Here is a 26,989-nt window from a genome sequence, read left to right on the forward strand (position 1 = left end):
TTTCAATCATCTATGAGCTGTCTAAGAGTTGTTGCCACCAAATCTGACAGGGTTTGTTTAAACAAGAATTGTGCAACCTTCCAGGCTGTTGAAACTAAACAAAAGCTTACAAAGGGGAAAATACTGAAGATATTTAAAGGAGGTGTTCCTGGGTGAGTCCATTGGACTAAAACAACCTCGAACATGAAGCTGTCTGTGATAAGCCACTTGTTGGCTTATTACTTGTTCCAAGTCTCTGCAGTAACCAGAGAATACTACATTGGAATTAATGAAATTGATTGGAATTATGCTCCAGGAACAAAGAACATCCTAACTGGGAAGCCCTTTTCAGAAGATGAGTAAGTCTCAACTTGTTTAATTGGGCTCATATTAAGCTTTCACATTTTTACTATGAACTATTTATTTCTAATCAGCAATGACTGGATGCAAAAAAGCGTAAGTACCTGACATTTATACTAGCCATAGGGAAGACATTTCAGCCTGAAAACAAACTTGCAGAAAAAGTTTTGCCTGCCAAAATCTTACCACATATAACACTAAGGGGATCAGAGCCTTGCCTCTCTGAACCTGTGTGGGATTATAATCTGACTTTTACTTTTGTTTGCATTGTATATGATGCAGATTTAGTTCTATAAAACAGAAGTTTTATGACTACAGGTTGATGTGTTGGGGTTGGGAGAAAGGAGCACTTTCTGCTAACTGGATCAAAACCTGAAACTAGATCATCCCAAATACTTTGTACAGGTGTGTCATAAATATGTAAATGTGTTTATCATAATCTATTTAGAGGTATTTTGTTTTACTGTTTAGGGAAAGAATCAGTCACTTTTTCAGGCATTGCAATGCATTTATTTGGGTGAACTTTCACGAGATGTCACGTGGAAATTTTATCATCAATTAAATTCATTTTAGAAGTTCCAAAAGTGCTTTTTCTGCTCTAGAGGTCACGGTGGTGGCACTGCTGATCTTTGATTGATTCTCAATCTTGGAAATGTTATGAAGTGTTCCCTAGTCAATGTGGGAACTCTGGGAGTTGAAGTCTCCATATCTTAAAAGTTCCCAAGGTTCTAGTGGTAGCAATGAAAAGCTGTAGTGAAACTATTCAATCTTTCATTTGTCAGTGTTCTTAAACAGAGAGTGACAGGTAAACAGGAGACGTATGGATGGGAAATGGCTATGATAGCTGGGCTTCCTGTAAAATCCCTGGAACAAAGCAGAGCAATTGTAGCACAGTGGACTAATGCACTGTTATTAACATCTGCTGCTTGCAATTACTGCAAGTTCAAATCCCACCAGACTCAAGGTTCACTCAGCCTTCCATCCTTTCAAAGGTAGGTAAAATGAGGACCCAGATTGTGGGGGCAATGCTGACTTTGTATAAATATACAAAAGTATGAAGGCTATTGCTTAAAGCATTGTAAGCTGCCCTGAGTCTCTGGAGAACGGCGGCATATAAATTAAAGCAAAAAATAAAATTGTAGAATATGGAATTCTAGTGAGAAGTTTGTATAGCGTACAACTAAAAACTCTACTGCTTGGTATCCTATTTAAAGATGATGCAGAATGCTGGAGTAGACCAGGCTGGCATAGATTAGGCTAGATTTTTGGAAAAAAAGCTGAACATTCAGACAAATATTTGCAGTGTTACAGAAGCAGATTGTCCCCCAAGTGTTCTCGTGTGGCCCTAATACTGGGTTTGTTTCCTCTGATGCTTTCTTATTCCTTAGTACATTTCCTTACCTCTTTACAAAAGAGGCTGAGAGGTAGCATGCAAGCAGGGTCTTTGAGGACCTAGAGACAGAACGTGTATATTCACCTCCTCTCCTTCCTACATTAATATATGTTTTCTTTCTCCACTGTCTTTCCTCCATTGAAGTCAATAACCCAGTAATGTTTCTGCAGAGAAAGTTGAATTGCTGAAATAAATCTTGCCCTTATATTTTACCTGAATAGTGGTGTTGTTTTGAATGAAGAAAAATATGCATCTGGCTTTCTCAAAGTTAATTATATTTTAGATGAGATCTCTTCATATGTGGAACCTGGAGTGATTACCTTTAATACACACATATTTTTTTAAAAAAGAATCAGGATATATTTCTTCTGCCTCAGCATAAATGGAAGATAAGTTAGATGTCCTAAACAGCAGTGAAAGGTATGTCGCCACCTTGTAGACTCCACCTTTCTGATACCTGAACACTTTCTTTTACTTGTGAGAATCAGAAAAGAGCAAGGATTATTTTTAGGACTAGCAAAAGATTTCTGATAGGTTGGAGTGAAGTTATTGAACTTATATTGGATACAATGAAATGGAGGGAAAACCATTATATCTATGTTTTGTTAATGCATTTTTAAAATATGGTTCATCTCAGGTTGAATACATCAATAATAATAGGTAACAATAACTCTTTTAAGCATTTCTAAATCAGACAAGCTGACCTTGGCATTTAGCCTTTGTGTAACTTGAGGATTGTATTAACCAGCCTTCTGTTTTCTGTAAAAAAAAAAAGAGAAGGTAATGAGGAAATGGAAATTCAGAGTTCATTTTATTATCATCCAGTGGTTGTCCAGATTTTTATAACTCAGATCTGCTGTTCTAGCAAGAGCAAGAGAACATGTATGAAGAAGGCTTGAAAAATATAAAGTAACAAAAAGTCAACAGTGACTGGAAATATTCAGTCTCTGACAAAAGTTAGAGCTTCCTTGTTGTATAAAATCCATTGAAAATGGTTACATTACGTGAAGAAAGCCTTATCTTACAATGTTCTGTATTTCATGTTTAATCTCTATGTAAATGCTTCAGACCTCAGGAATCTTAGTAATAAGATTTATGTAGGTTTATTTTTAAATGAAAGCCATTATCTTTGCAAAGAAGAATAAGGAAAAGGACACAGTGCCCATGTCAACAGGAAGTTATCTGTACAGTTCTAGAAAGTCCATACATGCATCTCTAATTTAATTAGTGTCTCACAAAGCTTCCTGAAAAACAATATTGTTAATGATTTTTACAAGGCAATATTGGTTTGAAACTGTACAGTCCTCTGCTTCAGTTGAGGCTTCAAAGCAACTCATTGGTTAACTGAAAAAATCAAATCTGCCGTACATTCCCCAGATTGCTGGGAATCAAACGGTGAAATGAAATAAAATGTAAATGCTGTGATGTGTGGAATTGTTGAACAGAGACAAGTGATTGAGAAGAGTTAAGAAGTTAGCCTGGGAAGGCCTTACAGGAAAAAAAATGACTCCGAAAGATAAATCTAGTGATCAAGGTGACAGAATAGTACAATGTTCTTTGTTCTGTCAATTTGGGTACTCCCATCTCTGCCTTGCTGTTGTGCTTTCCGAGTGGCAAGATAACTTCTAAAATGATGGTACAGTCCAGTTAAAAAACACACCAATGTCTAAGTACAATAATGGAAGTTATAGAGCATAAGGCAGAGGCAAGACAAAGTAATCAGATCAAATTTTGAATGAAAAAACAGGATTCCCAAATGCATAAATCAGACATGAACAAACACAAACTTTCATCCAGTACTCACCTATACATTTTTATTCTTCAAACTATAGTGCAGAAGCTAGTTAAAATTGGCTGCCAAGCTTTTCCTGTTAAATAGCCAGAATCTACAAACTTGAATTTCTGTTCTCAAAAAGAATTTAAACAATTAATACTGTCCATTTATTTCCAGTTTCCACAAGTATGCATAATGTGATCAAAAGGAAAGTGAAAACTACAGTTGTATTGCAATACAGTACTTCTGTTACTATTTTCCAGAACTAAGCTCTTGTATGCTACTTGCGATAGGAGAATATCTTATTTCTTCTTCCTTTTCCTCATTTATCATTCTCTACAGCAGAGATGTAGACAACTCCTTCACCAAGGAAACATAACTATAAAAGAAAGAATGACCCAGCATCGGAAAGCAATTAATTGCTCATATATCAGAGATGACAAAACCCAAGTATGGGCATCAACCCAAAGTAACAAAATCCTTTTTATCCCAAGCACTTTAGACAATCTTCATACAACAACAACATTTGTGTCAGTTACCTCAGAAATGGTATACATTTGGTGCACATGTTGTACAGTGGGCTTTATCAAAACATTAAAATATAACAAACACTTATTTTGTCCAACAGTTCATTAAATGTTGACTCCACTGTAGTAACTTAGTCTAAGAGTTGGTTCTCTGGACCATTGTTTAAACAACTGCAAGCTTCCTTGTTGTCAGTGAACAGAGGGACTCTTGTAGGATCATAGGACGACTATGAAGTAGAGAATCAGAAAATTTTTACCTTAAAGTATATCCATTCTAATGTGAAAATAGCTGATTTGCTAATATATTTGCATTCCTATCTTTCTTAATAAACTTTACCAAAGAGAATTCTGTGAGAACTGTGCTTTGAATAAAAACAAAACAAAAAAATCATTTTTGCTGCGGTAATCGCTGTATATGGCTATCATACTTTAGAGCCTTGGTGGTGCAGCAGACTAAAGCGCTGTTAAGTAACACCAGCAGCCTGCATTTATTGCAAGTTCAAATCTCACCAGGCTCAAGGTGGACTCAGCCTTCCATCCTTTCGAGGTAGGTAAAATGAGGACCCGGTTTGTGGGGGCAATAATCTGACTTTGTATAAAAAAAGAACACCGCTTGGGGGCCCCCGAAAGCCCTACTAAGCAGGTATATACAAAAGTATGATGGCTATTGCTTAATGCATTGTAAGCCGCCCTGAGTCTCCAGAAAAGGGCGGCATATAAATCAAACCAATAAATAAATAAATACTTGAACTGAAAAAAATCTGGATGACCACTTCATGACTGCCACGAGACAAAGACACCTCTATTTCTTGTTGCCTATTTATTTGATATAGCTGTCTGTCTCAGACAAGTATCTGTGTGTAAGTTACAAATATTAAAACATAGAGAGCCTGCCACATAAAATTCTGGGCTCCCAAGATTAATTGTTTTAAATTCACCCAACAAAAAACACCAATAACAACAGAGCTCATCTATTTACCTGACAGCGAGATTGCCTACGCCGTGAAAAAGGCTAACAGTGACTCAGATTTTTACAGACTAGATATGATATCCCAGAATAAATGTTATGCATGTAATAAAGATAATCTTTTTCTGATACACAGAGAGAACTAGATTTCCTTCTTTAAATACTTTGGATGGAGACACTTAAGATATGCAAATGCTGGCGTGAAGTAGATAGCACAGGGTCTGTTGTGAGGTATGAATCTGTCAGAAGAAGTTAATGTAGTTGTACAATTCTGGTCACCTTGTTAAGGAAACGTGAAGAGTAAGTGAGTTGCACCTGATTTTTACAACCTTTTCTGCTATGGATCTTTAGCAAATCACTGCAGTTGTTAAAGAAATCATGCAGCAAATCCAGCTTCCCCCATTGACATTGCTTGTTGTAAGACAACTGGGAAAATTGCAAATGGCCATCACATGACACTGGGATGCTGCAACTATTGTATACACATGCTGATTGCCAAGGGCCTGGATTTTTATCAAATCATTGTGGGGATGGGGCAAAGATGATAAGTGTGAGGACCGGTGTAAGTCTCTTTTTTTCAATACTGTTGTAACTTTGAACTGTCATTAAACCAATGATTGTAAGTTGAGGACTATCTGGTTTTGTAAATAATACATTATTTTGAAAGTCTTGCACTGCTATAATTATATGTTTCCTTTTCAGGAAAGCTAGTGTCTTTCTGAAGCAAGGCCCAGATCGTATAGGAAGCACATATAAAAAAGCTGTGTATGTGCAGTACACAGATAACTCGTATAGTCATGTTGTGGAAAAACCACCATGGCTGGGTTTCCTGGGCCCGATTATCAAAGCAGAAGTTGGGGACTTTTTTGTCATTCACTTAAAAAATTTTGCTAAAAGGGCCTACACTATACATCCCCATGGTGTCAGTTACACAAAAGAACACGAAGGTAAGATGTATACACTGTTTTAACAAGGCTTTAGTTCAGGGGTGGGTTCTCCTTACCTCCGCTACCGGTTCGCAACGGGAGCATGCATGCCTCTGCACATGCACAAAGCTGTGCATGCGCAGATCATTCATGATCACGTCTGGGCAGGTGAGCAGAGCCTCCCACTGCTATTACTACTACTGCAAGAACCGGACCGAGCCGGGAGCAAACCAACCACTGCTTCAGTTGGGTGATCTCAGAATATTTTTTGGAAAATATATATATATGAAAATTGTGTTGTATCTTGTGAGGAATGCATTTATTTATAGTCACACTATTCTGCAGAGGTCCACATATCAATTCAACATTTACATCCGTTGGATTTATATGACATTTTTGGATGTTCAACTGAAAGCATAAAGTGGAGTACATAAGACCGAGATTGTCAGCTCCAGTTCAACCCTGGGGTTTGATCTCAAAGTTCTCAGTTTCTAACTGTATAAGGGTAGAGCTTTCAGTGTAATTCAAAACAGTGTTTTCTTTAGTGTATTTTAATATTGTTAATATTCTGATGTGCATATATAATCTGTGAGAGAAATGTATTAACCATTCTAATGTTTATTTATAAATAAGTCAGGGATAGGCCTATTCTCATGATCCCATGTGACTCTTGTACATTGAAAGTATACAGCGGTGGGTTTCCAATATTCTTGCCACCAGTTCGCCCCATGCAAGTGCCTTCTGCGCATGCATCTGACCTAGAAAACATGGCTAAATAGGACGGCATTACGCCAGGGCTGGGGTGGTGGTGGTGGGGTGGTGGTGGTGGTGGGGTGGTGGTGGTGGGGCGGGCCCACCCACAGTTGCTGCTACCGGTTTGCCCGATCCAGTCCGAACCAGCTGAATACCTCTGAAAGTATACTTTAAATGATGTCTGGTTGATTATAGATAATTTTTGCTTTTTTATTTCTATCAATGGTCAACTTTGAAGGAGAGGAAAATTACTTTTACTTGATTTCAATAAGTCTTTTTATATTTTGAATACCTACAGACATTCATATATATCGTGTTTTCCCGAAAATAAGACCTTGTCTTATATTTTTTTGAACTCTGAAGTAAGCATTTGGCCTTATTTTCGGGGATGTCTTATTATTTTTTGGGCACGTGGAGCAAGAGGGGGCTCGTCTTGCCATCTTACCTGATTTCCAGCTCTGTCTTCCTAATCCTAACCAGAGGAAAGGGCGGATACTGGCTGCTCATGCGTTTAAATATTTTCATGGAGGGCTTATTTTTAGGGAGGGCTTATTTTAGTGCATGCACTCAAAAGACCGATTGGTCCTATTATCAGGGGGTGTATTATTTTAGGGGAAACAGGGTAGGTATATGAGTGCGCATATTTGATGTAAATGCAAATACGTAAGAATTCTTTCTGAGAAGTCACAGATATTATTTAAAATCACAATTACTGCAGGACAAATTAAGAAACAGCACAAAAATGTAATCAGAAGGAATAACTATATAACATGAACAATTTCTTATACTTCCTAGGAGCTTTGTATCCTGATAATACGAACCATTCACAAAAGAAAGATGATGCTGTGCATCCAGGAGAACAGTATGTTTATAAGTGGGATGTTACTGAAGATCATGGTCCAGCAGAAGGCGACAATAACTGTTTGACAAGGATCTATCACTCTCATATAGATGCCCCAAAGGATGTTGCCTCTGGACTTATTGGACCTTTAATCACTTGCAGAAAAGGTAAAAATATGACAATAAAGTCACTGAATAAGAATGAGTTGGGAGGTCTATTGCGATTCTTAGTCATCCAGTTCATAGTTACCTCAAGGTGCTTTTTTTCAAAAGGCAACTGGGCTAGTTTTTTTAAGGAAGAAGATGTTTTGCTTGTCATCCAAGAAGCTTCATCAGTTGTGATGGTGGGGAATGGAAAAATAGGTTGCCTTTTGAAAAAAATCCCTTTGAGACATAGAGTTGGGAGTTTAGGATGATTCATCCATTATCCTGTTTGGTGCAAGAATCCAAATCCAATATCCCAGAGAGGGAGTTGGCTAGCCTCTGCTTGAACACAGCTAATGAAGAGAAGCTCACATTATCTCTGGCTAACTGGTGATGGAGACCTATTGGATACTTTAATTGTAGCAAATGAGAGACAAGGCATTCTCTGTTCAACTACAAATGTGCTGCTCAAAATTTCTTTGGAATTTCAAATGGAATTTCTGCAAAACTCAGAAATTGTAAACAGTAACTTACTTGTTTTTCCCATTTTTCATTGCTCATAATGATTAAAGGTATAAGAATTCCTTTGGGTTGCATTAACTTTCCATATAGTACTTAGCCATTACCAAGAAATAGAATTCAAAAAGTTGGAGTTTTATAAATGACAACCATTGGTCTTTCCACATACAGTATCCATACCTCATCTAGTGCAATGATGGTCATTATGTTAATGCAGCTTTCTGTTCCCTTGTGCCCTCTAGATATGTTAGGAGTATAACTGTTAATGATGATGCAGTTGGGGGATTCTAGGAGTTATTTTCCAGATGTGGAGATGGTATCAAGTTAAAGAAAAAAAGCAATTTAAAGAAAGTTAAAGAAAGCAATTGAAATATTCATTTTCATTGGGAAATGGTCTTAAAAATATTATTTTCCCTTAAGGCACCCTGCAGAATGGAAAAGATAAAGATGTTGATCGTGAATTTGTCTTGCTGTTCTCTGTGATGGATGAAAATTTCAGCTGGTACTTGGATGAAAATATTAACAAATACTGCTCTGAACCTGACACAGTTGACAAAGAGAATGATGACTTCCAAGAAAGCAACAAAATGCACTGTAAGAACATCTTTCAGAATAAGTTTTGTTCTTTTATGAACTTTGTTTGCATGAATATTCACAATGCTTGATGGGTATTAGAGAAACTTAGCCAGGTTTCTGCAGTTTTTCCAGAAAACCACCCAATTCATGAATAAGGAACTTTATGTTTGTGATAGTGAATAATTTTACATAGTTCCACAAATTTTTGCACAATGTTTTCGCTGAAACATATAAACAGCTCTTCATTTCTGCAGATATTTCTTTTATGGCAACTCTTAAAGCTAAGCTCTGCTTGGTTGATAAATAGGAGACAGTTGAAATGCCACTAATGTAAGTTATAAAATATAAATGCAAATGTGCGTATCATTACCATCATTGATAAAATCAATTTAATCAACATTTCTATCCAATGGAAGAAAATTTTGTTTAATTTCACCAACCTTGATTGATATTAAAGGTTTGTTAGAGCCAGTATCAGTGATATTTCTCTTCCTCTCTCTCTTTTAAAGCAATCAATGGATATATGTATGGGTATCTTCCCGATGTCACAATGTGTGCAGAAGAGAAAGTGAAATGGTATCTTTTTGGCATTGGCAATGAAGCTGATATCCACTCCGTTTTTTTTCATGGGCAAATATTGACAGAAAGGAAGCATCGTATTAACACAATCAGCCTTTTCCCAGCTACTTTTGTGGATGCTCTTATGGTGCCCAAGAATGATGGTGAATGGTTGCTTAGCTGCCAAGTCAATGATCATATAGAAGGTATGAAATAAATGGCTGTCTTCTGTTTTCCTGATAAAGACTTCCACCCAGCTCTGAGCTTATTTGAAAGTAGCTTTAGAATTCTGTGGTCTTACTGGTTCACGAGCTGAGCACATTTATCTGGAATATTCCTGTAGTGTTTCTCTACCTCCACCCCATCTCCTGGTCTTTCAAATTGAAAAGGTGGAATTTTAGTATATCTATCCTGCCCCAAAAAAACCCCCTGCAAAGTATTATGTGATGTTCATGACTTACTATGGTTACTAAGAGTTGGGTTACATGTCTTGAAAAAGTAAGATAATATTTTGTTCTGATCTGAAGAATCCAGGGACTTAGACGGATAAAGAAATAATAGAGAATAGAAAAACAGACAGGCACAGAGATAATATCTGTACTGTTTTCTTCAGTATAAATGAATAATTCAAAATTCCAGAAGTCATTTCATAACCACAGTAATGCCACAATGATGAAATACATATATCATGTCATCACAGTGTAACATGATCAATGATCTTTGTCTTCCTTTTCTTCAGGTGGCATGCAGGCCATTTTTAAGGTAAAAAACTGTGAGCATCCTCCTCCATCTGATATGAACCAACACCACACTACCCTCATTACCACAAGATTCTATTATATTGCAGCAGAAGAAGAGGAATGGAACTATGGCCCATCTGGCATAAATGAGTTCACAAGAGAACCCTTAGATATAGATGAGTAAGTGATGATTTTTTGCAGGCAGCTAAACTATTTCATATAAAATGTTTTGCTGGCATTTACTAACGTTCAATTGTAGGAGTAGATATGAAGCGGTCCAAGCTAGTACACATTTTTTCTTCAGTGCAACAGTTCAGTGTTATTAACTCCTGATATAGTAGATAGCAGAGGGAACTTTGTGTTATATTGCAGTAGGATATTTTGGAGGAATTCTATGTGATTTTTAAGCCAGTGCCCTTCTCTATAGAAAATTGAAGGATATTGATGAAGTAACTTTTAATTATTTAGTTGACTTTTAGAATGATGAATTTGATGTCTTGTTATAATTCATGAATGAAAGGATGCATAAAACAATATCCAGAGCTTTAAATGAATTAAATGCAATAATAATAACAACAGTGGCTCACATAGAGTAGATCAGGGATGTTAAACTGGTGGCCCACGGGTCTCATGTGTCACATGCACCCACTCCAGCTCTGTGAAGCTCGAACTTCACAAAATGTCATGTGACACCACGAGTTTGACACCTGTGGACTAGATGCCTCAGAAAATCTTCAGTAAAGATTGGTTACTATCAGTTTCCTGTTGGAGATCCAACTTAAGATTTGAAACATTAATTCCACATAGTTTGGTCTTATCCTGTTAGTATTGCATTTTAGGCTGATTAATATTTCTCTGGAAGAATATATTCTTCTTGGCTGTATTTGGAATGTAGTAAAATTTCAAGAATGTGGATATTTGATAAACAGGACTTAGCTGAAGACTTATTATATCCAACATGGAAAGAGAAAGCTATACCAGATTTTCTGGTGGTGATACATGCTACCATTATCTAGATTAATTTTGGGTTTTGTTTTTGAGAAAGGGAAAAAGAAAAAGAATGAGATGGTAAAGTTAATCTATTTATGATATAATTTACAGGCCTGAGTTTTTTGTATTTTCTGTTGCTATGCATATCAGTTTTATGGTTATATTCAGGGGTGGACTTCAAAAATTTTAGCAAGGGGTTCTCTGCCTCGTTGCTGGGTGGGCATGGCCATGGGGGGACATGGCCTAGTCAGCCTCCTGCACCACGGCGGGGGGTGTTTTTGCCCTCCCCAGGCTTCGGAGGCTTTCCTCAAGCCTCCGGGAGGGCAAAAACAGCCTCCCTAGGTGCTGGAAGCTCTCTGGAGCCCTTCCCGAACTTCCGGTAGGCCTGTTTTTCACCCTCCCTGAGCCTCCTCATGCACCCTGCACTTGCCTATATCCAAAACGGGCCGCATGGGGACTCCTGGGAGGGGAGGGATGGGCAGGGCCAGCCAGGAGTGGGATTTGGGGGTTCTCTGAACTGCACAGAATCTTAGCTAGAGGTTCTCCCAAACCCCTGCGAACCCCCAGCAGCCCATCCCTGGTTATATTAACTGTTTTAATGCTGTTGTGTTATTTTATCTGTACTTTTTAAAAATTAGTTTGAATATTAGCATTCCTTTAAAAATTCTGAGAACAAACACTAATAAACAATAGGGGAGAAGTCCAAATTATCAATTTCCTAACATATGAAATACCTTTCTTTCTTCTGCTACATGAATGCAAACGTTGAGGTGCTTTGTTTTGTTACAGGGATTCCAAGACATTTTTTGAAAAAGGGAAAAATAGAATTGGTGGAACTTATAAAAAAGCTCGTTTTTTTCAGTATACCAACGACAGATTTACTGGACGCTCTTTCAGGTCTCATATTGAAAAGCATCTTGGACTCTTGGGTAAATCATGTCAAATTTTGCAATTTGCAATTTATATGAACTATGCAACAATACTGTGAATTGTGGCAATATGTATGTGTCTGAAATCTTCTGAAAATGATCAAGGATGCAAGAGAGCCTGCACAAATGCTACAAGAGCTATTAGGACAGTACAAATTATATCATTACAGATCATGGTTGAACTGAGACTTCTAAATCCACAGTAACATGTAAGACTCAGCAAAATCTGTATAGGTTATGTTGCACTGATATTAAATGCATGATTGCCAGTATGCTGGACATTTGAAGTGGAAAATGAAACATGGTTAACATTGTCACCTGAAGTTAACATTAAAAAAAACCATGAAGCAACTAACTAGATACTTAGCTCAACAGGTAGATAAATAGCTATATAGTCTTTTTTGGGTTCAGCTAATTTTCTGGTGAAGCTACAGATGTGGCCATGTAATTTTTGTGACAATAATCTTTTTCCAGAATGTTTTTTTAACTTCAGTTTTGGCTACTACCTGAGGATTTGTCAGGGCTTTTCTATTGAACTATTATCCAGATCCAACCCTATTTAGCTTTTAGTGATCAGTGAGTACCAGTCACAAACAAGAATGAAGGTTGATTATCTCTCTTATAACTAGGACCGGTCATCAGAGCAGAAGTTGGTGACCGAATTCAAGTAGTCTTCTTCAACAATGCAAGTCACCCCTTCAGCATTCAACCACATGGCCTGAGTTATACCAAAAGCAATGAGGGCTCTTTCTACCACACTCTGTCTGGAGGTAAATGCATTTATGTTAATATACCTTATCTATGTAAGTGTAATATTAATTAAAGAAATCAACCAAATGTCCTGTCATATTTCACTTGGTGGAAGATTGATGATTTCTTACCATTTCAATTTTGAACATATTGCAGGTACTCCAAGTCCAGGCTCACATGTGAAACCTGGAGAGAAATTCATCTATGAATGGGAAGTTCCAGAAACTGTGGGCCCTACGGCAGATGATCCAGATTGTCTAACTATGCTGTATTATTCAGCTTCAGATCCAATCAGGGATACCAATTCTGGCCTGGTGGGCCCACTCTTGATCTGCAGAAAAGGCATAATGCCTGCTTCATGGAAACCGGTAATGAAAAAAACTAAAATTACCAACCTATTCCAACTATCCTCCTCTCCCTTCCTGAAATATGCTAATAAAAGGGCACGATGAAAGAGGTGCATTTTAGAGGACATATTTATTGTATATATTAATATTATAAATTGTGCATGCTTTCTTATTAAACTAATGTTCATAACTGAGCAGCTTACAACCATTTATATATATATATACATATATATACATATATATATATATATGTATATGTATATGTATATGTATATGTATATGTATATGTAGTATATGTATATGTATATGTATATGTATATGTATATGTATATGTATATGTATATGTATATGTATATGTATCAAATATATTTTACTGATAAAGAAATAAAGGGAGACTGGTATAGATCTATTTCAAGCTTCTTAGCTCTCATCAGCCAGCCTTACCCTTGTTGTGGATGCAACTGCTTGAGGGCTCCTGGGTTGGGCCTGCTTCATCTGGCTAACATGGGACAATTTGTTGGACAGCTTCATACTAGAGCAGGCAGGCATCTCACATAAATCATCCGGCTAGTACCCCAAAAGAGTCTTGGTTTATATTCTTTCTTACACTGCAAAAACGAGAGACTCACAAAACACTCAATGGAATGTTTCCTTTTCTGCACAATGGGGAAAATGTTGCATAGGCTTTGCAGTATTTACATCTCAGGATGACTTTTTCAGGATGACAGCAGATTATCCCATGTTGATGTTATTTATTGCACTAATTGAATCTTTTGCTGTTTCATGCACATAATTGAATTCCATTGGTAATGTTGACCTTAACATCTTGTTGAGTTTGCCTAATGAATACATTTGTAGAAGTTAATCATCAGTTAAATGTTTGAATAGTCCAAGTAATTGGTTTGCAGTCACTCAAATGCCATTAAAATCATCCAGTGGATACAGGCTAGAAAGAGGACCTAATAGTAGTGCTATTCCAATGAAATCATCCTTTCTAAATCCGTTCTAAAGCATTTAAAACTTTTTAGATTAGAAATGATATACTTTAATAGTAGTTTACACGTGCATCAAAATCTCTAATTGACATGTTGTGAACGAAGGCAGCATTGTTTTAAATAATTAACCAACTCTCCTGTGTCTAGAAGAAAATGGCATAATTTCAGAACAATAATAAATTAATCAAGACCCCGAAATGTGTCCTGAATAGAATATCTGCAAAAGGGATAAAGCTGGACAATCTCTGCTTTTCTAACAGTCCTTTTTTATTAGGACTGGAATATTTAAATAGATCAAAAACAGAATTAGACCATTATTCATTTTCATACTGTGTCTCTTCCTGGCTAGGAAAATCCATTCAAATCTTGAAAACCCCGATTGATTTTATCACTGTAAAAATATCCTAATCTTTTTTTAAAAAATAATTTGGCTTTCTCCTAAGCTTTTAAATGTTATTTTTGAAATATACAATTGAAGATTTTTCTGACCTTTTAAATAATTCTTAGCTGATTATTTTTAAAGATCAGCTGCAGTAAATCCCATCATAAAACTGTTCTTATCAAAGTTGAGCTTATATAATAAATGGGGACATTTATCATATGTGTTATATACCACAAGAGGTTGTTAATCATCCAGGAAGCTTCTAAATATTTATACTTATATATAAAATGTCTTATTAGTTGCTAATAAACATAATTTTGTTATAAGAGATAACCCCATTTATTGATTTTCCTTTTTTTCTATCTTCTGTTCCCCTTAGGATAACGTAGACAAGGAATTTTTCCTTCTTGCAACAGTATTTGATGAAAATCAGAGCTGGTATTTAGATGACAATATTAATAAATTTATAGAAGAACCTGAAAACGTTGATAAAGAGGATGAGGATTTTCAAGAGTCCAATAAGATGCATTGTAAGAGTTTATGTTTTGTCATATTGTTGAATATAGTAAATTAGTTATCTTTTTTAAACTTTATTCCCCATTGAGCTGAAAGGAGAGAGCAATGCTCACACAACAGACTTCCCACTAGTTTTGCAAATGTCAGGAGTAGAAGGTCTGATGAATGGAGATGTATATAAAATATAGAGGCAATTATTTAATTAAATCATCTCACTGCCTAGGTACTGTAGATCATGTCATGGTTTGCGTTGAAAAGGTATTTCAAAATAACATAACAAAAATTAGTGCATTGAATTAGAAGCCATAATTAAAATTTGGTCACTAGAACCTCTCCTACTCAAAACCTCAATCTCAACATAATGACATTGCTCTATGAGAATGAATATACACAGTGGACATATGGTAGGATGTAGGGTGATTGTTCAACAAACAGAAAGAAAAACAAGATTTGAGCAATGAGAATGGAAATTAATAGCTGGAATTTTGAACAGTAGCCTGTTCAAATTAGTAGCCTTTTATTGTAGGTCCCTATTTGATATAATTTTTTATTTAAAAAGAAAGAAACATTTAACTCTTCTAGGGACAAGATTTCCAATCATTGTTAATATCACAGCATTGTGTTATTCTTTAATTGATATTCTGGGCATTATCAAGGAAACTCAGAGATTTTATAAATAAAGAGATGCTATATCTCTTTTTGTTGACTAAAGATTGTGTAGATTTTTGGAGCCTAGTGTAATAAACCTAATAAAGCAGAGATAAAAAAAACTGACTGAAGCCACCTGCAATTTCATTTTCTATTGGGGATCCTGGTGATAAAAGATCATGTAGATGATACTGTTTTGTTAATTGGATAACATAGTATATATATATATGTGTGTGTGTGTGTGTGTGTGTGTATGTGTATGTGTATGTATATGTATATGTATATGTATATTTATTAATTTGCATGCTTTTTCTTTTGCAGCTATAAATGGATATATGTATGGAAATCAGAAAGGCCTTGAGATGTGTCTTGGAGAGATAGTTTCTTGGCATTTGATCAGCATGGGAACTGAGGTTGACATTCATGGAATATATTTTTCAGGAAATACTTTTGTGAGTCAAGGGACTAGGAAGGATACAGCTAATATTTTCCCGCATACTTCTGCCACAGCTGCTATGAAGCCTGACTCACAAGGTGAACAACAAAATCACATTTTCTGTTTATAAAAATCCTCCCCAGATATTATTGTAGTGGGTCCAAATGTACCTTTTTCTAGGGTTTTCCCAAATATGGAATGCCCTATTTCCAAATCATAAATTTGATTCTTTGATCCTGTCTTGCACTCTTAATCTATAATCCAAGATGGTATTTCCCATTGAACAGCTTATTTTCATGAGCTTTTTTGTATATTGAATTTCCACAAACCCTATGAGACCTTAATGGAGTCCACAACATAGCTGAAAGAAAGAATATTATATTTGAGGAATATGTGGTCTTCCTGAAATATGAATTATGACTTGTGACGGGGAGAGTCACCATCACATTTAAATTTTTTTTTACAAATATAACCTCTTTTTAAAGGTTAATTTTTTTACCTGTTAAATGTTGTTAAAATAGCAGAAGATATCTAGGAAATAATTTGATGCACACTAGGACCCACTAAGCTGATTTGGAATTGGTTTCTTGAGAAACTTTAACTGTGTTGTAAGGAAATATTCTGATTCGCTTTGCCAAACATGAAAAGATGCAGCTGTTTTGTTTTGAGTCAAAGGGCCCTAGAACCACAGAATGATATTTCATCGCCTCACTTACATCTTGGTACTACACCAGTCTGCCACCCTCTGGAGATATAAGGGACGCAACTCCCAAAATTCTCAACTATCATAGGTACCAGATGGTGAAGACTGATCTACTGTTTTGAAAATGGTGCTGTAATGTAGGTGAGATATTGCATCTTTGGGACGTGTCTGAGAATTTTTTCCTTATTTGCTTGCTTCAACATATTTCTTTCTCCAGGTCTTTTTGAAGTGGCCTGCCTCACAACAGATCACTATACAGGTGGTATGAGACAAATGTATGAAGTAAAGAGGTGTGGTTCATCAGCAAAAGATGAGCAATACACTCATCAGAAGACCTTCTACATTGCAGCCATAGAAATTGAATGGGACTATTCCCCTAACAGGACATGGGAACAAGAGAGGCATCAGTTCCACGATGAAAGGTAAGGCAGCACTAATGAAAATAAAAAGAAAACCTTTGAAAACTTTTTCTTTCTATGACGTATCCAAATTTGTTTGGGAATGATAACTTGGGTCTATGGCAATGATGTGGTGCATTCCAGTGGTGGGTTTCAATTTTTTTTTACTATTGGTTCTGTGGGTGTGGCTTGGTGGGCATGGCATGGCTTGGTGGGCGTGGCAGGGGAAGGATACTGTAAAATCTCCATTCCCACCCCACTCCAGGGGAAGGATACTGTAAAATCTCCATTCCCTTCCCAATCCAGGAAAAGGTTACTGCAAAATCCCCATTTCCTCCCAAACACCTGGGACTCGGGAGGCAGAGAGTAGATGGGGCAGGGCCAGTCAGAGGTGGTATTTACCAGTTCTCCGAACTATTCAAAATTTCCGCTACCGGTTCTCCAGAACTGGTCAGAATCTGCTGAAACCCACTTCTGGTGCATTCCTCATTCTTAAAATTTTGTTTGGCACAGAACTCTATGTGAAATTTGACTTCATTTTTTCTTTTAGTCCAGGAAATCCATTCTTAAACAAGGAAGATAAATTCATCGGGTCAAAATATAAGAAAGCGGTTTATCGTGAATATACAGACAAAACATTCAAAATCCCTAAAGAACGGAATGAAGAGGAAGAACATTTGGGAGTCCAAGGTATTGGCTTTAAGAATTTCAGTAAAGATCTGGATCTTTACATTACAGTGTATCATATTTTACAATGCAATCTTCAAAACAACCATTGGTGGGAATATCTTGCATGACTGTAGCTTAGGCAGTGATTTCCGGAGTGAACCAATGGGTCAAGCCAGAAGTTTTCAATGTCTACATGGGACCTTTTATTTATGTATTTGTTTCGGTATCCTGCCACCTGGGTTGATTCTAATAGACTCTCATCATCTTTCAATGTTGGTAATGCAGCGAATGACAGCTGTATGCTGTTTTTATATGTGCAAAGACTTCTCTATCTGTACCTACTTGCATATCTGTTACATAATTACTATAATTATGAATAAATATCCCCTTATGAGCTTTGTGAAGATTCCAGACATGTGGCATAATCAAGCAATACTAGTGTGCATAAAAATCTTGATTAAATTTCATACCAACCAAAGCTGCTACTGAACTGAACAAGGCAGAGCCTCTTCATTTGAAGCTGAATGTAGTTAGGTAACCTAATTCCTGGAAAAATAGTTGGTTCAGTTTAGATATAATGCTGGAGCATAAATCAAGCCCAATGTTATGAAGAAATTGGGTACTCTAACTAGTTTCGAATAAGTACAGTTTTTTTCATATGTCCTAGGAACTTCATATTTGCCTTCACATGTTTGAAGGATTCTTGCCTCTTCAGATTTCTTTTGTGATTGTTTATGGCAGATATTTTATGTGTCCCCAAATAATGCCCACAAAAAAATGCTCTCCAAATTCAAAATGTACAAACTACAGTAATCCAAAGCAAGCTAAGGTCCAAATGTAATTTCAAATAGCTGGCTTCAATATTTCATATAGCATTTTTAAGTAACAATAATTCATAGGATTATATACGGTACATATCAATACATATATTAGAATGTAATTTTTAACTGTGGTTAAATTTAACCAGAAAGGTCAACGCAGGATTGGGATTATGTGAGCTTCAAACTAATTCACTTGTTTTGCACTATGAGGAACCATATTAAGTCTTAGTTTATTGTTATGCTGTACCTGATCCAGTTCGCTTTAAGGTTACTATTTAAAGCTTTCTTGATCCAGAAAAAGGTCACCTTCCCTTCATTTAAATCCTTTTAATTCCGATATTTTAAATAATTGTGGAGCTTTATACCTTCCTTTTACTTTACTTTTTATATGCTTATTTTTACCTCTTCAAGGGCCTATGCTTTTTGCAAATGTTGGAGATCGAATTAGAATTGTTTTCAAGAACATGGCCTCAAGGCGTTATTCTATCCATGCACAAGGAGTAAAAACTGAGTATCCACTTGTAACAGAAACAAATCTAGGTACAGTAATTCATTATGTCTGTCCTGAGTTGGTAATAAAAAAGAAAAAAAAATAGATGTTGAAAAGGTTACACTTTTAAATTGACCTAGGCTTCTTGTAACTTTGTGAATAAGTCCATATTATTTTCTGGACACTATAAAACTATTTGCATTTTCTTCCAGAATGTTTTCATTAAGTCCTCATTGTAGTCTATGTTATTTAATGATCTATAGTTCAATCCTTGGTTAGTTATAACTGAACTTGTAGTGTATTCAGTTGAAAGACTGAAATATCATAATGATATAATTCTGTCAATTCCATTTTGGCATCAATTGTAATGATTTATAAAAGTTTGGATTTGGAGTTTATTGAGATTTCACGGAAAGGTAATTATAGGGCTTTTTTACATTCTATTTGTGTACCTAAATGCAAAATGTATGAGCCAAATGTTAATGCTATTCTGTGCAGCTTTTCCTAGATGTCTACTCAAAAGCATGGATCTGATTCGTTATTTTTATTTGAAAAGGAAAAATAGTATCCATATTCATATTATTTTTGATGCACAGTGAGTGTATATATATTGCACATCCATTCATTCAGGAGAAATAGCCACGTGCATTCAATGGGACTTCATCCCAGCTAGGACTGCAGAAAATAGTACACCTTTAAAATATCATTGTCTACAATAAATAAATCCATGTCTACAATATACTGTATGTTTCCGAAATGCAACAGATGCAACCGAGGAGTATATCTGGAAAATCCCAGCAAGATCTGGTCCTGAGGAAAGAGATTCTACCTGTATTCCCTGGGCATATTATTCCACTGTGGATAGAGTTAAGGTAAACTCATAGAGACTATGGTCAAAATTGTTCTCTTTTCTAGGAGATTGTATTTCTACTGTAGCTCAATACATTAGGTACATTAACAAGTACAACATTCTATAATTTTGTAAAAATTGGAAGATTTAACAAAGGCAGCTGGACTGTCCTTGCACATTTCATTGATTCTGGAGTGGAGACTTTTTCTAACAGGAGAGATGGAGACTCTGTGCTGATTATTTTGATAGCTAAAAATTAAAATGATCTGCAAGGTGATGTGAGGCAAGGAACACAATTGAAAAAGGACTACTTTTAAATATTGAAGTCAACTAGTGATATTAGGTATAGTAACCAAATTTAGAAACAAATCCAGAGTGCTCACTCGAGAAATGATGACTAGACTCAAATTATCATATCTATCATATATCATATCTCAGAATTACCAGGTGTCTAGTCCAGTTCAGCTGTTTGTGAGAGAATGTTATTTTGGGATCTACATTTGGAACTGTTTTAATATACATTAGTTGATTTTTTGGGAGGGACAACATAAAAGTACCACATATGTTAGCAGAAAACATTTCTATTTAGAATGAATGTTAATATAAAAAGTTGGATCCACATTAAATCATGTATAGGTTCTATAAAATCAATGAAAAGCAATATATACATGTGGCTATTTAGACATACTGTCCTAGTGATGGTACTAGGTGATTATTTCTATTTCTTATTTCAGGATCTCAATAGTGGATTAATAGGAACACTTGTTGTCTGTCGTAAGGAAGTTTTTCCTCTAATTCCACACCCCAAACTTCTGCAGTTTGCTCTTCTTTTTCTGGTGTTTGATGAAAATGAATCATGGTACTTGGATGAGAATATCAAGTTGTATTCCACTAATCCAGGAGATGTAAACAAGGAAGATGAGGATTTCATTGAAAGCAATAAAATGCATGGTATGCTTGGATATACAATTCCAGTATTTTGGAATAACAATTACCTCACATCAGTTAAAGAGGCACTACACAATGCATAAATGGGAAAAAATAAATTTTTGTGTTCTGTCACACATGTGCACACACACACACACACACACACCACTAGCAGTGGAAAACTGCAGTATGTGTATGTATGTATGTATGTATGTGTGTATGTGTGTATATGTATATATATATATATGTATGTATGTATGTATGTATGTATATATATAATCTTTTTTCGTAGGTCTGTATGTGTATTATTGTTTTAGCCAGGGTTTTTCCTACGTAAATCAAGATGTTTATATAGCCATAGTAGTGAACATTTTAATAAGATCCAAAGTGTCATTTATTGAAGGTTTGTTTTGTTTGGTTTGTTGTTGTTTTTTTAAACAGATAATAATGTTTCATAAGACTTATGACTGGAATCAATTCTCTTTAAGAATATGAAGACAAAATTGGTGGATCCAAAATGCATGAATGTTAGAGTTTCTGGGCTCATCTTTTTCAAGGACAAAAGTGACTCTAAGCATCATAAACAATGAAAGATAACTTATTCTGCCCATTTTCCAGAGATCTCAAATCAATTGCTATGGATAGTTATCAGTGAGGTAAAGAGTCTCAGCAGCCAGTCTATCACATCCTGGGTCTAGTCAACTAAAACATGGCACAACTCCTGTAGGATTTAGGGCCTCCCAGATTTGGAGTTCCACCTTTGACTATGAATGGGATAACACTCCTCCTCTGTCTTACAACAGACAGCAAAATGCTGGTTAATGTCTGATAAAGCCTAGAAAATAGTGAATTGGGATTTCACTGAACTATGGCTATATAAACATCTTGATTTACGTAGGAAAAACCCTGGCTAAAACAATCACACACACACACACACACACACAGTTTCCAGGGGTGGGTTCTAAATTTTTTTACTATGGTTCTATGGGCGAGGCTTATTTTGTGGGTGTGGCTTGGTGGGCAGGTAATGTGACTGGGTGGGCGTGGCCAACTTTTTTTTTTCTTTTAAAAGCATTTTTTCTACAATCTTAAGAGGTTGCAGAAAAAAATGCTTTTAGAAGCCACTGATGATCAGGCAACTTAGCTGGGATTGCCAGAGGCTTTTAAAGGCATTTTTTTAAAATTTTTTAAAATTTTTAAAAATGCTTTTAAAAGCCTCTGACGATCCCAGCTGAGCTACATGATCATCAGAGGCTTTTTTTTTTAACTTTTAAAAGCATTTTTTTTGGCCAAACAGATTGTAGAAAAAATGCTTTCAAAAGTAAAAAAAAAAAATTCTGATGAGGTGGGTGGGGTAAGCGAACGGCGACTGGGCCGGGGACCGGTTCAGGGGTGTGGCCAGCCAATGTTATTACCGGTTCTCTGAACTATTACAAATTTTTACTACCGGTTCTTGCGAACTGGTGTGAACCGGGAACAACCTGCCACTGCTTGTTTCCCCAAAAATAAGACATCCCCTGATAATAAGTCCAATTGGGCATTTGAGCACATGTGCTAAAATAAGCATCCCCCCAAAAATAAGCCCTTTCTGAAAATATTTAAAAGCAGAGCTGGAAATCAGGTAAGATGGCAAGAGGAGCCCCATCTTGCTCCATGCACCCCAAAATAATAAGACCTCCCCTAAAATAAGGCCAAGCGCTTATATCGGGGTTCAAAAAAATATAAGACAGGGTCTTATCTTTGGGGAAACAGGGTAATATATATATTATATATAAGATTGTGGTAGAGAACATAAAGATATATGCGAACTTGTTTAGCCTGAGGAAGGCAGTAGAGAACAAGAGTTTCGGTTTCTCCTGTGGCCCATTGGTAAAATTGTCCTGAGATAAAACACTATACAAACACTATGGTGCCAACTATACTAAACTCAGCCTATTGGTATCAGAGACAAAACTCTGTAATTGAAGGAAGATAACCATTGATCCTTGAATGCACATCATGAGGATTATCCAAGGGTAATTAGAAGGATTCTTAGATTGCTCTGATCTTTGAGCTCAATTTGAGTTAGCAGGCCACTTCTAATTATTTTGGGCTTTTGATAAGGCTTGGTGTTTATTTATTAGATTGGTATGTAGCTCAATAACTGGAAATAAACAGCACTTTTATAACAATTTTTATTTCTTTAGCCATTAACGGAAAAGTGTTTGGAAACTTGCATGGTCTTACAATGCACGTTGGAGACAAAGTAAACTGGTACTTGCTAGGAATGGGGAATGAAGTTGATATGCACACGGCACATTTCCATGGCCATAGCTTCATTTACAAGGTAAAAATAAGCATTTTTAAAGAAAGAATTAAAAAGAAACAACATACTTAGCTAAGAGATAAAGCAATATGTAGGACAACTGAACACATAAAACTTTCTTAAGTCAGATAATTAACTCAGTTACCTGAGTCTGCCCATTTTGGCTGGCCATTGTTTTATACTTTCCAGTCTAGGAACGAAAGCCCAAACTTCATCCTTCAATTTTACATTTCTTTCTCTTTCCTCCCTTTGTGATTTTAGCAGTGGAGCAAAATATATTCTATTTCATTTGCCTGGTAAAGATGCATGTTGTCTAGTAAGTGCCCTAACATCCATAGGTTTATATTCTTGTAAATTTGGAAATTGTACACTCTGTATACTGATTCAATTGAAAGCAACTTTTTGACAAATGCATGAAAAAAATAGTGCCACTCTAGTGTTTTTCCAACAATCCACTGCCATAGCTGCAGTATAATTTTTCCCTTAAGGACAGAACAGGTTTCACTTTGGTCCACTTTCTACTAACATTAATTAGCTTTAAGTATGGTAGTAACAAAGTCTGTAATCATAGATGTTTAAGTGTTTGAGTTTTCTTAAGTTAGAAAGTGCTTATATGTTAAAATATTTAAAATGTTATGATGCCCTTTATTCATGTTGTTGCATTCTTCCAATGAATTAATTAGTATTAGAAGAACTACACAAATATATGATTGGTTATTTTTTTATCTCTTCAAAAGTACAATAGAACTTTCCGAGGAGATGTCTATGATCTGTTCCCTGGGACATTTCAAACTGTTGAGATGTGGCCAAAATATCCTGGGACATGGCTACTGCACTGTCATGTGACTGACCACATCCATGCTGGCATGGAAACTACTTACACTGTGCTCCCAAATTAAAGGTAAATATTAATTTGCTTGAAAGAGGAAAAACTATCAGATGCAATAGTTTTTCCACCTGATGCTATTCAGTTCTGAAAGTCATTTCCTAGAATCTATATGTAGTATAACCAATGCAGTGCCAGACAGGTATTTTGAGGATGACATCAAGGTGGCTGAGAAAAATTGACCCATAAAATGGCCAGTGAAAGGAAGTATAATTTTATTTATCCAACTTTTTTTTTTCTGAATTCCCTGAATTTTCTCTCCCATGCCAAACTACAGAAATCAAATGGGGGCTTTAATTTGGGAGTCTCTAGTCCAAATCCAACATTTTTACCACTGCAATCCTTATCTCTCTAATGAAGGTGTATGTGTGTTCAAGTAAACTGGTACAGTTTTTAATCTCATGGTGCTAATAAGCTGTATCTCTTTAATATTTGCATATTTGTATTAATTTTATTCTATTGGGAGAAATTTGGGTCTCTATATGTTTTCTTTATTAACACACACACATCTGTCTGTCTGTCTGTCTGTCTGTCTGTCTGTCTGTCTGTCTGTCTATCTATCTATCTATCTATCTATCTATCTATCTATCTATCTATCTATCTATCATCTATCTAGTTTGTTTCCATTGCCATTCTGAAAAGGAGTGAAACTCTGAAAATAAGTAATACAAATGTAGTATCCCATGTCTTGAATAGCAGACCTGAATGAAGCTTGCTAGTCAAACTGGTGCCTGCAAACAAGTAGATGTCTTCTCTTTGGACCTATTCACAAAGTCAGGTTTCAGAGTCTACACCAGTGATGGCTAACCTTTTTGCCGTCACGTGCCAAAAGCAGGGGGAGTGTGTTGGGAGGTCGCACATGCCCGCCCACACCCATAATTCAATGCCTCCCCGCACATGTGCGCGCCCCCCCGTTCTCTCTCCGCTTTTGTTACGCGTTAACGGTAGGCCCGTTTTTTACCCTCCCCAGGCTTCAGAGTCTTTCTAGGAGCCTGAGAAGGGCGAAAATGGCCTTCCCAACCCTTCTGGAGGCCCCCTCGGAAGCCAGAAACAGCCCGTTTCCTGACTTCCAGTGGACCCGGAAGGCCTGTTTTTCGCCCTCCCCAGGCTCCAGAGCCTTTCTAGGAGCCTGGGGAGGGCAAAAACAGCCTCCCCCACCCCTGGTGGACGGAAATAGCCTGGAAGGCCTGACAATCAGCTGGCCGGCGTGTGCATGCACGCTGGAGCTGAGCTAGGGCAACGCTTGTGTTCCCACAGATATGACTCCGTGTGCGACCTGTGGCACGCGTGCCATAGGTTTGCCATCACAGGTCTACACTGTTTATGAACCCTGATGAACTCCTGATATTCCCGAGGAGTTTTGGACTACAGAGCTTATAGTTCAAAGCCATGCCTACTGGGTTTTATGGGAGTTGCACATAAAATATTTGGAGTATATCACCTTGCCTAGTTGTAGCATAGACAAATACTTTAAAAGCACTAGTTTCTTAAAATTCTAGTCTTTGTTATATGAATGAAAGGGGAAAAATGAAGAACATATCTACTTTGTGGCTATATTAAGAATATTGAAGTATATATTAGCTAAAACTAAATGTTCTTTTGAAAGCCACTAACTTTCACTTTCTATCATTTACAGCAAGTGACACCAGACAAACGAAATTATGAACTTCAGCCAAATTCTTAAATTGGAAAAATGGTTCTACTGTGATGAGCATCATTATTCCAAATACTGACATATTTTTTTTAAATCCCTACTGATAATTAAAATAAATCTAGAGGAATGTTTTTGTATGGAAATCTATCTTAGTTATGATTGATATATTATTTTCTATTTGTAATTCTACAACTTTTCTGTAGCATTTTTAAATGTCTTCTATTAAAATAATTAAACTAGTCTTGAAGGTTCTTCAAAAGTTATTATAAGAAAATGAGGTCTGGCTCATATTACAACTGCAGAGATGAGAAAAATTAAAGGCCGAAGAAGTAGCAACCTTTGTCACTGATGTTGGAACTTTGTGATACTTGCTAGGCCAACTTTATAAATTGCCTCCATAATCTAGTTTCGAATCTAATTCAGTTTTAGAAAACTTGAAGAAACTTATTGTTTGCAACACAAATAGTCTGCCCGGGAGCCAATCTTCTGAAGCTATTTCTGGCTCTTCTTAGAATTCTTATGAAATTGTTCTTTTCTCTGTCCTAGCAGCTGTGAGAAACAAATATTTCTATTGAATAAGTTAAACATCTCACATTAGGACTGATGGTTAGGTAAAAGCCCTGAATGACAATTGCACTAAATAGTTACTTAGAAAGGCCCCTTCGCAACTTTATGTGATTTCTAGTCAGCTCACATGCACCACCAGTAGTTTAGAGTGATAGAACTTTTCTAAAACCTATCCCAAGCAGCAAGGATAAGGTGTGTTACAATAGAGGGAGAATAGGGAAGAAGGTTTTGGCCCAGTTATCACCTGCTTGAGGGGTACGGTTTACTTTTATATAGGCTTAATGCACTAATTCTATTTCATCTCTCACCAAAATAATCTAGAGTCATTGATATTTTTTTGCAGCGCTCTTTAGGAAGCTTCAAAGTTTAAAATAGAAGAGGCTAGGGGTGGGGCTCGGAGGATGCATATAATCAACATCTCCCCTATCTGTTTAGCTCAGTGTTTCTGAGCTCTAGGAGTTGAAGTCCAGACATCTTCATGCTGCCAAGGCTGAGAATCACCAGTTTACCTGTACTGTACTGCTACCACAGATCAAATGACAATCTTTAAGAGGTCCATCCAACCCTACTTTTCCCATGTACATGGGAATATGCCTGGAATATCCAGCATTTAGAGTGTTACATTAATAGTTGCATCATGAAGTTTTGTTCATTTGAGTAACTTTGCACC

At 36.4% G+C, this 26,989-nt stretch overlaps 1 protein-coding gene across 1 annotated transcript; it reads left to right on the top strand.

Annotated features, from left to right (window-relative positions):
* The first annotated feature begins 132 nt into the window (after positions 1 to 132).
* On the top strand, positions 133 to 25,993 carry CP (ceruloplasmin). Its single transcript, XM_034439262.3, has 19 exons — positions 133 to 338; positions 5,703 to 5,947; positions 7,475 to 7,687; positions 8,603 to 8,776; positions 9,268 to 9,522; positions 10,056 to 10,236; positions 11,836 to 11,975; positions 12,605 to 12,745; positions 12,882 to 13,093; positions 14,829 to 14,979; positions 15,935 to 16,147; positions 16,970 to 17,174; positions 17,701 to 17,840; positions 19,052 to 19,180; positions 19,896 to 20,002; positions 20,715 to 20,931; positions 23,094 to 23,233; positions 23,950 to 24,113; positions 25,735 to 25,993. The coding sequence occupies exons 1-18, from the start codon at positions 184 to 186 to the stop codon at positions 24,109 to 24,111; spliced, it is 3,180 nt and encodes a 1,059-aa protein (XP_034295153.2). The 5' UTR covers positions 133 to 183; the 3' UTR covers positions 24,112 to 24,113; positions 25,735 to 25,993.
* The last annotated feature ends 996 nt before the right edge of the window (positions 25,994 to 26,989 follow it).

This window comes from Pantherophis guttatus, chromosome 6 (assembly GCF_059756535.1).
Source record: "Pantherophis guttatus breed Tessera chromosome 6, ASM5975653v1, whole genome shotgun sequence".
In the NCBI taxonomy this organism is placed as follows: domain Eukaryota; kingdom Metazoa; phylum Chordata; class Lepidosauria; order Squamata; family Colubridae; genus Pantherophis; species Pantherophis guttatus.

Bases quoted from the DNA above. Each gene is read 5' to 3' on its own strand.
- CP (XM_034439262.3), top strand. From the start codon at position 184: ATGAAGCTGTCTGTGATAAGCCACTTGTTGGCTTATTACTTGTTCCAA. The intron at 5,948-7,474 runs GTAAGATGTATA...TATACTTCCTAG, and splicing joins TTACACAAAAGAACACGAAG to GAGCTTTGTATCCTGATAAT. The intron at 8,777-9,267 runs GTAAGAACATCT...TCTCTTTTAAAG, and splicing joins AGAAAGCAACAAAATGCACT to CAATCAATGGATATATGTAT.